This window comes from Sinohyriopsis cumingii, unplaced genomic scaffold, assembly GCF_028554795.1.
Source record: "Sinohyriopsis cumingii isolate HCF-2022 unplaced genomic scaffold, ASM2855479v2 utg001276l, whole genome shotgun sequence".
Lineage (NCBI taxonomy): Eukaryota > Metazoa > Mollusca > Bivalvia > Unionida > Unionidae > Sinohyriopsis > Sinohyriopsis cumingii.
The window spans coordinates 175,576-190,126 of record NW_028315977.1 but is presented as its reverse complement, the minus strand read 5'-3'; the positions used below and the strand labels follow the sequence as shown (position 1 = coordinate 190,126).

Genomic DNA, 14,551 nt, shown 5'->3' with positions numbered 1-14,551 from the left:
CAATTGCCCTCGCGTGGTCTTAACTAGCGCCGTTGCGTCTATTACACTCAAGACAAGTTAACCTCACATTACCACGGATATGACCGAGACTGTTATCGATCCTATCCACGGTAAATTGGCGAGCGTCTTTATCCGAATTACACAATTGCAACTCGCGCAGTGATTATTCTGTTGTTGTCGTAACGCAATTATTAATTCGGCATCAATATCAAAACGCCGCTGTTTTTTTTTTATCCTGTTGGCGGTAACCCGAGAGTTTTCTATCAATGACGCTAGCATCAATAATGTCATCGTTGTCACTGGCTTCGTCGGTGGCTTCGTCAATAACAATTCTTCGAAGCTGATTCATTCTCCGTACTCGGGACACTGCGAGATAGACTAGATTTGACCATTCGATGCGATTATCAACCATCCAAACAATTGTATCCGTGATAGTCAATCCTTGCGAGGAATGTATTGTTGTTGCGTATCCTAGCGTCCACGGGGATTTATCAGCACGTAGCGCGTCCTCGACGACGCTGATATCAACGAGCACAATATCATTCAGCACAAGAATTTGTTTTTTTGTCCCTGACGCTGTTGGGCCCGGGATTTCAACTTCAATGTTCTGCCGCCGTGTGTCAGCGGGTCTATAACACAACGGCACTGGACGCGTTGGAAACTTTTCCTTATGCAACGCAAACAACTTCCGCTGAAGTGTGTCTCTAACTATCTTTCTACTCGCTACAATCAAATCGTTTGGTCTCCATGTTTCCCAGAATTCATTTAACGGCGTTTCCGGAATCACCTTGCGGATTATTTCACATTGAACTCTATCCGGCTGTAATCTGATTAATTTTTTAACCTCGCGCAGTTGTTCATCAAGTGCTCGGTAATCAGTATCGGTTTCTTCATAATAGTCCACAAAACCCTTTAACCAATCATGTGGACCCTCGCCGACAAATGGTGGTGGTTGGCCATGGTCGCCACACATGATTACCGCTGTATTCGCGCGCAGCAACCACTCAAGAAACATTTGTAAAGTATCTAACGAAACAGTACATATCTCATCCCAGATGATAACCTCAGGAATAAATTTTTCACCCATTCGATCAGGAGTCCACTCACCGCCGCTGTATCGAAAAAAGCTATGATAAGTAACGGCGTCAACATTTTGTTGTTTTATCTCTCGCGCTAGTCTATGGGTCGGTGTAAGCACGATTATACTTGCCCGCGTTCGAAATAATTCAATTGCCCGAGTCGTCTTTCCTGACCCGCCACAGCCGCTTAAATAAACTGTTTTATATCTACAAATTGGATCAGAACACGGTGGTGCATTAGACCATTCTGATAAATTATCACCGCGTAAGTAATTATTTTCAACGGTGACATTTGCTGAAGGGGAATAATCGCGTCGTATTTCATTTTTAATTCTCCATATACCCCAACTCTCGTCCGGACTAGTAAACTTGGTTATGTTTTCCTTGTACTTTACGTCTATATAAAATGAATCAACGGCTACTCTAACCGCGGTGTCGGGAAATCTATTTATCATCGAGAATAAATTGATAGCGGCGTAACCCAGCATAGACGCCCTCAAATGCGGATACGCGGGGCTGTCTCCATGAAAGTAGGTAACAACTGTACCCAACTTTGTTCCATTGGACAGCAGAGCTGTTTTGCAGTTCACGTATCTATTTTTTGCCACTGCGTCCTTGATTACGAAATCATATTCTGCGTCATCTATAATCAGCCGTGAGCAATATCGTTTGTAGTCGCAGTTTTTTCCACCTTGTGTGAACTTACCAATTATTCTTCTACCGAGATCTTTTGCCTCGCGGTTTCGTTGGTTGAATATCTTTTTGGACCATTCGATGATATATTCCTCGTCGGCATCAATGTGTTTTCTGGATTCGTCAATTATGCTATCTAGACGCTCCGGTTCTGGTAACCAGACTTCAGTCTGCGCCCGGTATGATATAATCGCGTCACTGACAATCAACGATACAAGCATGCTACAATCAATCATATACCGTAGCAGCGCTATTGGCAGCCACTTCTTTTCAGCCATGTGTCTACCGATCCAAATATAACAACAGCGATGAAGTCCTGCTGCGAATTCAAATGATACTATGCGAGCGAATCCGGTTAAATCAAAATCAGGCAGTGGTCCATTAATAGCAACACGAGTCATTTCATGTCTGGGGTGTCCAAATCGTTTGAAATACTCAGCGGCGGATCCATACCCGAGAAAACTCGCTGGATAACAGGCAACCATATCAACGGAAATCATAGCGTCGCGGTTGTATTCAGTGTTCCATAGTCCACCGTGATAATATTCCAAACAACTGGATTGTACATCCGGTAGAAATTCCTTGCGCGTTGGTCTCCACGCATTTTTCCTTGCTGCAACATGAGCCGCAACCGATGGAATCGTAAAACAATTTGTTAGCAGTTGTTCATCATGCTCTTCAAATTCCATGGCGGTTTTTTTCATCTTGATGTGAAACGCTTCAGTGCGTTATAATTCACCGTTTGGTCTTACAAACTGATCAAAGGTATCCATGTCGTTTTCAGCGCTGCGAAGTAACCACACTGATACAGGGTCGTTTTTACACAAGCAAGCAATAGCATCAAATAGTTTCCTCTCCGCGAGAAAACCATCCTCTCCCAGGAATTCCCCCGGGATATACTTTACTGTTCTATCCCGGGGGAATATTGTGACCGCGGGCGTCCACGCGTGTTCGTTATGATCAATAATTTTGATTGGGGCTCCCTTTGATTTATACTTTGATTCGTATAATACTTCACCGGTTATTGTTGTAACGGTTATTGGAAATCTCAGCGACGTTTCTAATTTCGCTATGTCGCTGATGGTTGCTCCTCGCTCGCGCACTGTCTCCTCCCATTGGTTTATTTTACTACGTCGTAAATCAGTCAATTTGTTTCCTCGACACGCATTTGTAAAATGCTCTATTACTCGTTCTGCTACACAATTTATCCCCGTTGACTGTTTCATCGGCGCTAGTTTTCCGATATCAGGTTTCTTATTTAACGGGTATATTCCATAGACAACTGCTGTTTCAGGATACGCTCGTTCATAGTATGGTCTGTCAACTCCGGTTAACAGCCCTGGCTTGGAGTCGCGGCTAACAATGACTGTTTTCTTATCGCTGAGAACCGGTTCAAATTTATCACGTATGATCCAATTACCTGATTCCACCCGGACAATGAATTTTACTCTGAAGAAATACCTTTTACCGTCAAGTTGTGATATTATCGTTGCTGCGCGGTTGTCATTCATGGTAGCATCAACAACACCATCAATTCGAAATGTTGACCAACTATGAGATGCACCATCACGCTTGAATTCATTGATACAGTCGCGTATTTTATTCAACAGGGTTCTATCGTTTATTAACGCTTTTGGTGCGTCCTTGAGGGCTCTGTCGAGATTGAACTTAATATTTTTCCAGGGCTTAATTGCTGCTAATCTCTCGAACTCCTCCATATAATTAAAACAAGTATTTAAATGAAAGAATATAGTATAATGAATCACTGCAAATGGTTGATGATTGGGTCGATAACCCCGTGCAATAAATCATGTAGAGGTGAATTCTGCGGGTATCATTTACAAAGCGTTCGTAATGGTTCTCTTGGCCCCCTCCCGTGCTTGGTTTGCCACGTTGGTGTAAGAGGAAAATCACAATTATGTATTAATTGTGGCGGAAAGCGATACAGGGAGTTAAAACGCTATTATGACAAGCGAATAAAAAATGCCGTCATTGACCCCACCGCAGACTTCGTCATCAAAACTCCTCAGGACTACATTGAAAGGTTTATAATTAAACCAAATAATGAATTAGACAAGTAGTATTATTATACAAATGAACCAAGAATTTCTGCCGCATCCTGTGCTCGTTAATTACGAGGCATCTCGCGACGGCGTTGTTAGAAATTGTAGACTGAAGAAGCCGGTTGGTACCGTAAATAATCACGGGTATTTGGTGTTTGGTGCCGGGAAAAAAAGCTATTACGTTCATAGAATAATCTATGAAGCGTTTAACGGATTGATCAACGACGGTCTTGTTATTGATCACATTGATGGATGTCCTCAAAATAACAGACTGTGTAATCTGCAAGCCATCTCTCAGAGTCAAAATAGTAAAAAAGGCGGAACTGGTAAATACTCAAAGAAAGCAAAGAGTGTAAAATCATTTGATACAACAACACACGAAGAAAAAACTTTTCAGTCAATGAATGAAGCCAGTAGATATTTTGATATTTGTATGCCCTCAGTACGAAAAGTAGTAGAACGAGTATATCAAACAGCAATCTCAACAAAGACGGGTCACAGAATTCGATTTTCATATATAACATCAAAGGGAGATAAGTCGTTTTGTGATAGCGTCGCATGACAAGAGTTACGTCCCTTGAAGTCCAATTAATGTTACGATTAATTAATCATTTTACGATGAAAACTAATGAAATACACGCTGTTATCTAACAGCTGTATTCTTTTTTTTAATGTTTTATTCAAATATTTGGTTTCATTTAAATGCTGTGAAACACCATTAATAAGTATTCAAGGATTTAACGATTCAAGGGAATTCAAATTACACACACCTTGTGACTGATGCGGTTGTATTAGTCACCTTATATATAAGACGACTCGTTATAAGCCTGGGGCTTTCGAAAGCCGATTCGATCAATCAAAACTAACCCACGCACTTGACCCGGGCTTGTGATTGTCTTTTGTTCACAATCATGCAACCGGGTTAATTTAATTGGGTTGCTTTTGATTGGTCGAATCAGCCGTAGAGTTCCGCCCCGTCGTTTTATGCCGTCCCATCATCCCATACCATAATATCATCTACGTCATTGTTTATATACCTACAATCTGCCACAACACTCGAGTGGAGATTTACGGCATTGTATCGTCCTTAAAAACGGGTCAAAAAATGACCCCAATAATTTTATTAAAATTTTTGATATTAGAAATAAGATGTTTTATAAGAATATGAATATCGAAGACATCAATAATATATTAACCGAGATTTTAAAATTAAAAAATCAAGGAATTGAATTATCTGATAAGCTTGATAACCAAAAAATATTGTCCGATTATGAAATTATTAACGAGCAATCAAAGAAAGGTCGATATACCTTGCCACGCGAGTATTCTTTTATAAAGCGATTACAATATACGATCAATGAAAACTTGTATGGCAATGACGTAAATGCATTTATTGGACTATTTACTGCCGTTGAGACAGTACGAAAAAAACTCGGACAGGCTTTTGAACGACGTCGAGAAATCTCTAATAAAATTAAAAACATTAGAAGGATTATAGACGAAAACTCCCTGGAGCCCCTGGGACATATCCCCGCCACACTCGGCGGGAAATTAGAAATTACGGAGCAATTGCAATAATGGTAGGCGAATCACTTACTACTCGGCTAGCCAGAGAGCGGCTAGTAGCGCTTAAAAAGTTCATACCGTTACGAGACAGGGTTCGAAAACAACTACAAACGCGGCAACAACTACAAACTGATTTTGCTGTTGGAAGCGAACAGCTCTTTGCTCCGGTAACTAAAGATGTTACGGCGGCAACTGTCCCCGTCCTCGGTGCGCTTGAAAAGATAGCGGCTCAGACCGAGCAAACAAAAAAGTCTCTGGAAACACTCCCTGCGAAAATAGCGGCTGCTACAACACGGAGGCCGCCACTACTCGCTATAACGGACCCACAAGAACCTTATGTTACAATGGCCGACGAGGAAAAACCAGGCGCCACCGCAAGAGAACCAGAAGAAGAAATACCGGAAGAACTACTGGAAGAAATACCGGAAAAAATAGAGAAAAAGGAGAATATACCCCGTAATGTACTCAAGAAGAGCACAATAGATAAAATTAGAGCCTTCGACAGCGATGACGAATTAGTTAATTTTACTGTTACAAATTTTGCTAAGGGCACACGAAATGAGCATATCAATAGCGGCTACGAGAAACATATAAGGTCGTTAAAGGATTGGACAAGAATAGTGTATTTAACAGGTATATATAAAGATGCATTACCACATCGTGGTGATCTCAATTACGACGCATTCCACAAGGAAGTTGAAAGTAAAAAATCAAAACACGGAAAAGGATACTCTGTTGGTAAAGAATCCTACGGCGTTACCTGTCCTGGTAGTGTTCTCAGTGATATATCACGGCTGGAAATACTAATCGGAGGAAAACGAGCCGGAAATAACTCTCCGGAAATAATCAATGAGGCCGCTGATATTTGCAAGCGGTTATTTACGGGCGGTATTATGGACATTAATGCATATCGAACGCTCATAGACGAACTCGTGGACCACGGTCATTACAGCGATTGATTAATCACTGGTGATCACAATCACTAATTGGAAAACACTGGTGTTTTTATAATAAAGATGATCATACACTACAACCATGATAAACCAGTACTCGTCTACGTGGTAAACTCGCGATTACCTGTTTACCGCGCGTACTATGGAGATGGTCTCGGTAGCACCATTGCGGGGTTATTTACAAGAATGGCTCCAAAAGTGGCGCCGTTAGCCAAACAATTAGGAATGAAGGCTATTGATGTTATTCGTGATAAGGGAATCAGCGCTATTGGAGATGTTGCCGGAAAGGCGCTTTCAGCCGCGCGGAACAAATTAATGTCGTTGGTAAAATCCAAAGGATTTTCACGAAAAAGAAAACAGATGCCATCAACGACAGTGATGCCTGCGAATGTCAGTAAAGTAATAAATAACGCCGTGGAAGAAAAATTAGAGTCGTTGGCGGCGACTTCGCCATCCGCCGATGCGTCAACCAACGCGATCATTAACGCGATAGCGGGGAGTGGTCTACGACGAAAACAACGTTGATGGATTTCAATTGAAAACACCGACATGAATAATAATAGAAATGTTTGCGCGAACCGCTGACCCCGCGTTTGATATGGATGCCCCAGTGCGCAGGGATGATTCTGTCCGTGATTATCAATATTATTCTTATTATGCAGCGCAACCTGACCTACGATCGCGAATTGAACTTCAAGTCCAAGATACCAGTAAATATTTTTTGCCGTGTGAAGCGTTTATCGAAATCGAGGGAGAACTCCTGACAAATGCTGCCGATAATGCACCATACGCAGATGACGATCGTGTTCGAGTTGGCTTCGTTAACAACGGTATCATGGCGTTATTTGAGAGCGCCAGATATCTTATTGACGGGCGAGAAATTGAATCAATAGAACACGAGGTTGATGTTGCAACGACGATAATTTGGTTAGCGAGGTATTCAGATGATTATACAAGATCGGCGGGTCCATCTATGATGTTTGCGAAGGACACCACTAATAACGCTGATCATCTTCAGTACGTTAACGTGCTGGTGGAAAGAGATACCGCAGTTGCCCCACAGGCTGAAGCAAATAACCCAGACCGCAGAGCAAGACCAGGCGCTAATTTCAATATTATAAAGAGTATCAACAATGATTACAATCTAGGATTCGCAACACGAGTAGGGATGTTGCAAAGACCACGCCGGCAGTTTTCATGCGCGATTCCACTCCATCACATATTTGGATTCTGCAGAAATGTTAGAAAAGTTATCTATGGGGCTAAGCATACAATCGCGCTGACGCGAAGGGGCGATGATAACAATGCAATATGGCATGCTGCTGGCGTCGCTGCCGGTAAAGTCGTTTTAACTAAAATGGCATTGTGGATGCCGGTGTTGACTCCATCAGTTACCACGGAAGCACGATTGTTAGCATTTATGGAACAGGGAGGAAAATCGTTGTTGAGTTGGCTAGCGGTAACAACTGATGCTAAAGAGGATAACGTCGCCGATACGTTTACATGGCACCTGGCATCAAAACAGGGTGTTTCAGCCCCGCGTCATATATTTATAGCGCTACAGAATAGGGAACGATTGGGTAATCAAGAACACAGTCATATGATATTTGATCAATTAGGAGTCAGGGATGTTTCGCTGAGAATAAACGGACAACAGGAACCATCCGAGGATATACAGCTTAATTACGGCGACAACCATGTCGCACGTGTGTATCATCGATTACTGTCATATATGGGTCGTGATCAAAACGTCGACACTGGTTTGCAAATATCACAACTTGATTTTAAAAAGCTGTATCCGATTTATTATTTTTCGCTGGAACATCTTGATTTAACGAGACAATCTGTCGTTGATATACACTTCCGAGCTCGTATAGCCCCGGGTGGTGTTAATTACAGAGCGGTTGCTGTCATTCTCAGCGATAAATCAATGCTGTTGGAAGGCGTTGGTGGACGAATGAGAATCGTTGATGCACCAGTGGAAAACATGTAATTGAAAACATAAACGCGTTTACAATAAAATGTCGTATAATGTTGTCGGCGTAGAGTTGACTGATGGTCAAGTCAAAAAATTACGATCAAAGTCGGTTAAACAATGTGGAACCACAATAACGCTGAAGCCGTCACAGATGGCAGGTGGTAATCATAAGATATCGTTGACGGCGCGTCAAATAAAACATTTCAATAATGCGATGAAGAATAAAAAGGGTGTTCAAATAGATTTTTCGGCCGCAGCGATTAAAAACATGGAAAAGACCGGTGGGATATTTCCGCTGTTAGCTGCGATTCCAGCGTTGATTGCCGCGGCGGCCCCAGCAGTGGCGAAGGCAGCGGCGTTGGGGGCCGTTGGTACCGCGGCGGGAATGGCATTGAAGAAAGCAACCGGGAAAGGCTATAAAAAAAAAACGACCCGTAGCCGGAAAGGGTCTAAGACTACCGGGAACCCCGTATTCATGGTACTCGGGGAAGGGTCTAAGACTACCGGGAACCGTTTATTAACCCAAGAGTCAATGACTCCAATGTCTAATTTTGATTTAATAGATGCCGCAAACGCGTTAGCGATAAAAAACTTCAGAGGTGTTTTCATGAGGGATCAATTACCGACAAAACCAAGGAATATTGAAACCGGTATAATTAACCTCGATAAATCCTCCGGAGCGGGAACTCATTGGGTTGCATACGCAATTGATCCGCGTGCGATCGTCTATTTTGATTCATACGGGTTAGCCCCGCCAAACGAGTTCATGCGGTATATCCGGGCGTGTTCAGCCCCGGTTTTTTATTCCACGCTGCCAACACAACAATTAAGTGACCCACCGATATGCGGCCGTGAGGTATTGAACGTACTCGCGGCGATTTCATCATCGTGGAAACCACCTCATGTGGTTGTAAACAAATACACTAGTGGGGTCGTAGAGGCCCGGCGGGTTAATTAAAAACACTGGTTTTTTTTACAATAATAATGATTGATATCTGGGGACGACCGGTTTCGGCGCTGAAAAAGCCCACGGAAACGCTCGCCACCGATGACATAAAAAAACTAATTGAGGATGAAATCGCTGATACGTTAAATTTAACCAGTGTTGACCCGGACGAAATAGTTGTATTTCAAGACCGCCAGGGTAAACTGAAATCCAGTAATGTGTCGCTGAATGACGTTTTAACACGAAATAATGATGCCTCCGAGGACACTATCGCGCTGTATACCGGCGACGGACGACTTAAATCAGGTGAATCCATCTTGACGATAAATGGAAAAATAAGTACACTTGGCAACAATTATATATCCGTGTTGGATTCGTTAAAAAATTTGTATGATAAATTTAACGCGCAAGCAAATCAGTTCGAGGGGATACAAAAGTCTGTCACCGATATACAACTCACTACTGCTAGTTTTTTTGGAACCCCGACGGTAACCGAACCGAATCTTGTGGGGATAAAAAATACTATTTCGGAGTTTACAACGCTGTCGGGCCAATTTTACACGTTACGAAAAAATTTTAACAGGGCTGATAACACCATTGATAAATTCTTTGGTAAAAAAAATACCAAACCGGAAGAAATTACAATAACTATAAATGATATCACTGCGTATGGACAGGAAATAGAAACAATCAAAAATGATGTTGAAACGAACAACGCGGGGTTATACACATATGGACAGGAAATAGAAACAATCAAAACTAATGTTGCAGCGATCAACGCGGAGTTATACACATATGGACAGAAAATAGAAACAATCAAAACTAATGTTGCAACGAACGAAAGGAGTTTATACGTGCATGAACGGAGAATAGAAACAATCAAAACTGATGTTGCAGCGATCAACGCGGGGTTATACACATATGGACAGGAAATAGAAACAATCAAAACTGATGTTGCAACGAACAAAAATAATATAAACATCAGTTTATATGAAATAGAAACAATCAAAACTGATGTTGCAGCGAACAAAAAGAATGTAGACGCGCATACACAGGAAATAGGAACAATCAAAACTGATGTTGCAACGAACAAAAATAGTATAAACATCAGTTTATATGAAATAGAAAAAATCAGCTCTAATGTTGCAGCGAACAAAAAGAATGTAGACGCGCATACACAGGAAATAGGAACAATCAAAACTGATGTTGCAACGAACAAAAATAGTATAAACATCAGTTTATATGAAATAGAAACAATCAAAACTGATGTTGCAGCGATTAAAAACAGACTACCGGAAATGACAAAAATAAAAATCCCTCATGAAAACACCATCAACGCAGTATACACGATTCAGCATGAATCATTCGATTGGACTCCTACGAATAATATAATAAATATCACCGCAACTGTTAAGGGTATTTATCGATTGACATTGATTTCAGCGATGCAGTTTAATATATCATCGTCGAGTTCATCTGGGTTTAACAATACAATATCAACAATTATAAACAAGGACACAGTTGAACAATTTACAATTGAAGCCGTTGATAGCAGTCTATTTAGGGCAAACATCACATGGTATGTGGAATTTGTAGCGGATCTAAGTGAGTAATTGAAAACACTAGCCCTTTTAAAATAAAATGCCCACCAGGGTAATTGAATCAGAGGTATCACCGACGTCACATCAATATCGATTCAATACTGTAAAAGAATTCTCCGCGAATTTGAAAACGCTTTCCGAACAATACCGTGTAAAAATAAAAAAATACCGTCGAAAAATAACCACCATCGACGCGGTCGTGTACTCGGTGTCAGGTATAGTAGCCGGTACCGGTGTTATTTTATCCACGGTGACCATGATAGCCCCGATCGCTGTTCCAATCGCTATCTCCGCGGCGACAACAATTGCTGGAGTCGCCAACGCAATCACTAGAAAGATATCATCGTGTTTTCAAAAAAAACTCAACGAGTATACAGTAAAACATCAAATAGTATCCGACGCGTACTCGAAATTATCCGGGTTGATCTCGTTGGCGATAGATAATTCGTTTATATCCGATGCTGAATTCTCCACGATGGTCCATTTGTATGACTCCGCGATGTCAAAAATTGAGGATTTTCAACTGGAAGCTGGAAACCACGTGGCTGAAACAACTTCAGTGGGCTTAAAACATTCTCCTGAAACAACTTCAATGGGCTTAAAACAAGCAGGTTGTTAATATTCGGTATTGAAATTAAACACTAGAAACGACGAATAATAATAATGTCGCTGAACCCCGAAGGGTTTCAATTGCTTCAACGGATCGCGGAGAACACCACTCCGGTACAAACAAGTATGATATCGATAACGTCAACGAAGCCAGAATTCAATGTAAACTTCCCTTCTCCGATTCCAGTAAAGGAAATAGCGCTGGCAAAATTGCGAATATATCACAGTTGGCCTAATATCCGAGCGGAAGCATTTAACGGACAACAACCTAATAACTCGCTGGTTTTTGCATGGACAAATAAACCCGATGGGACCCCAGACTGGAATGAGGTTACAATACCAACTGGGTCATACCAAGTAGAACAAATCAATAAAGAATTTCAACGCAGGATAAAATCGATCACAGGAAAAGAATCAAAAATCGATATTACGGTTCATGAACCGACGTTATCGTCGACGATTGAAATAAGCACACCGGGGTATATGGTTGATATTTATAACAGTTCAATAAGAACCATACTAGGTTGGCCCGAGAATCCACCTAATGAAATCCCCGCGGATTTGCACACGAATGCGCAATCGTATCATGAAATTAATCCCAGTTATCGAGATAATTTGTCTATTATAAAAAGCACGTTATTACCCAGTTGGTTTTTATTTCAAAACAGGAATATCATGCAGTGGTTTTTTCAGTATAAGGAAACTCCTGAATCGCAAGTCATATTAACAGTTATTTTAAATGATATCACTAATGCTTTTATCGAGATTAATCATTATTACCAATTGCAACTAGAACAACTACGGAAAACAAAAGCACGAAAACACGTTGAGGTGTTAAATCAACTTATATCAGACATGGAATATATCAATGAACGAATCGTTAAAATGATATCCGATAACAGCGATGGTAATAAACAAAAATTCCTAACCGAGTATAATATCACAGAAGCCGATTTACCCGATTTCAAGTTTCCAGAATACAACGCGCCAGAACTAAGAAAGTCTCTTAATGATTTTCTCGGTCCATCAATTATCCTCAGACACGATAACGGAGATGGTGGTAGGCATATTGCTCCATACAACGTAAATATCGCATCGGTGATAGCAATCAATCTAGTGTGTGATGTTATCGAAGGGAGTTACCAGGTAGATACCAAGCAATCAAATCAAGCTCAACAGGGGTATATCCTTTATTCATTTTCGCCAACAGCCCCTCCAGGATTCTTAATCGTTGAGAGCCCAATTAATCCGGTCTATATGCGATGCCATAATCGGTTTTTAACGAGAATTAATTTTAGACTTACCGATCAGTCAAAAAACCTAATTGATTTACAAGAGGAGGAGTTAGTGATCACTCTGTTTGTTAGATCATTGTAAATAACTTCTTAGCAGCAGGGGGGGAAATGACATCGACGCGGTCGTCGCTGTGCTTACCGGACGCTGACGACGCTGGGGATCGGCACGCAGAAGGTATTAATTAAACCAAATGACGTCACCATCGTGTAGGATGGACCGACGTCGTTTTTTTTTTACCAGCGCTGATTACACCGGATCCGCTGAGTGCAGAAAGTAATAATTAAGCAAAATAACGATTGGACAAAATGTCCGATTCGCCCCCCCCGCTGCTAAAAGAAAATGATAGAACATTATTTAATGAAATATATGGGAATAATAATCATCTAATCTTTGTTGCCTCCAGTGTTGACCCCAGTTACTGAAATATCATGCTTGTATACTTGATGATTTTTTAATGTGGAAAGTCTATTTGTAGAACATATGCTGTCCAACTTGCATTATCTTTTCATGTATGTACCAGTGAATTATCACTGGATTTTACACCCACTAATGTAAATTAAGAGAACTGGAAAATCTCTAACACTCTTATAGCCAAAATGCTAAAGGTAAAAATTAATCCAAGAAATGTGTGTGTTTGTGTGTTTCTATCAACTAAAATTATTCTCCGATTGGAGTTGTGAATGGAACTTTTATGAAACCTACAAGATGAGTGTGTGGTGGTGCAAAATAAAATCTGGCATTATTTTAAACTTGCTTTTTTATTAGCAGGCAGTTTTGACCAGTCTCCTCAGCTTATCGATGTATACAGTAACTGGGCCGAGTCCACATTTGAGAAACAACCAAGAGGCAGTGAGGATATAGTGGAGGACCTGATTAGAGAAACACTTGCTGATGCTATGAGTGAGTCTCCCACAAAGGAGATGGGACCAGCTAGCATGACACAAGGCAGGGAAACCCTTAATTGTGCTTCTTTTTCTCCTATGCTTTTTGCTGCTAAATAACTCCTGGCCTAGACATTTATGTCATTTGCAAGAATAACACCAGGATATGCAGACCTACAGTGTCTTTCTGTTATATATATATATATATATATATATATATATATATATATATATTTTCATTTTCTTTTCTTCTTTTTCGTCTCACTTGGCATTCCGCAAAGTGGGGAATCCTTATTTATGAAATTTTCACCCACTTGTTTTCAACTGTCTTGGTTCCCAGATGGTTTAAGACCATTTAGTTCTTTGATCACAGAAACAAAGTGTAATGGTCTTCAGATTTAGTTCTACTTGTTATAGACCAGAAGCTTTTATGGGATGGCCTGTTACCCATTGTCTTTCTATCAGCCACCTGTTAGCACAAGTTTGTTATCGCCACTCATCCTAAAATACTTTGAGAATTGTAATGAAACTTTACACTAATTATCTAGTTGGTCCTAAATCAAAATGGTGCTGCTCCCACATCCACTATGGTCACCAAACTGTCTGCTTTTCAAATTCTTTTTCTTGTTTCTCCTCTTAAATGGATGGTCATATTTGACATGGTGTTTTCACTAAATACTTTTGATTTCTAATTGGTCTGGAAGGAAAACAGTGCTGAATTTATATTCAAATATGGTTGCCATGGCAGCCATGTAAAAATCTTATCACTGTTCCTTCAGAATGCAAGATATTGTGCCAATCTTGGATTCAAAATGGCCACTATGGCATCCATCTTGAATTTCTTAATTGTAACCCTGCTGAAGTGAAAGCCATTTTGACATAAGGT

At 40.8% G+C, this 14,551-nt stretch overlaps 1 protein-coding gene across 7 annotated transcripts in view; it reads left to right on the top strand.

Annotated features, from left to right (window-relative positions):
- LOC149772680 (BCAS3 microtubule associated cell migration factor-like) overlaps positions 1-14,551 on the top strand; it is a 161,874-nt gene that overhangs the window by 69,306 nt on the left and 78,017 nt on the right. For 6 of the 7 annotated variants that reach the window (XR_016417618.1, XR_016417617.1, XM_089947487.1 and 3 more), the window contains exon 21: positions 13,550-13,729. Coding sequence is in view for 5 of the 7 variants with exons in the window: in XM_089947487.1 (XP_089803613.1) it covers positions 13,550-13,729 (180 nt within the window). In the remaining 2 variants the exon portion in view is untranslated. The remainder of the gene's footprint in view (positions 1-13,549; positions 13,730-14,551) is intronic. The other variant, XM_089947486.1, reaches the window with a different exon arrangement.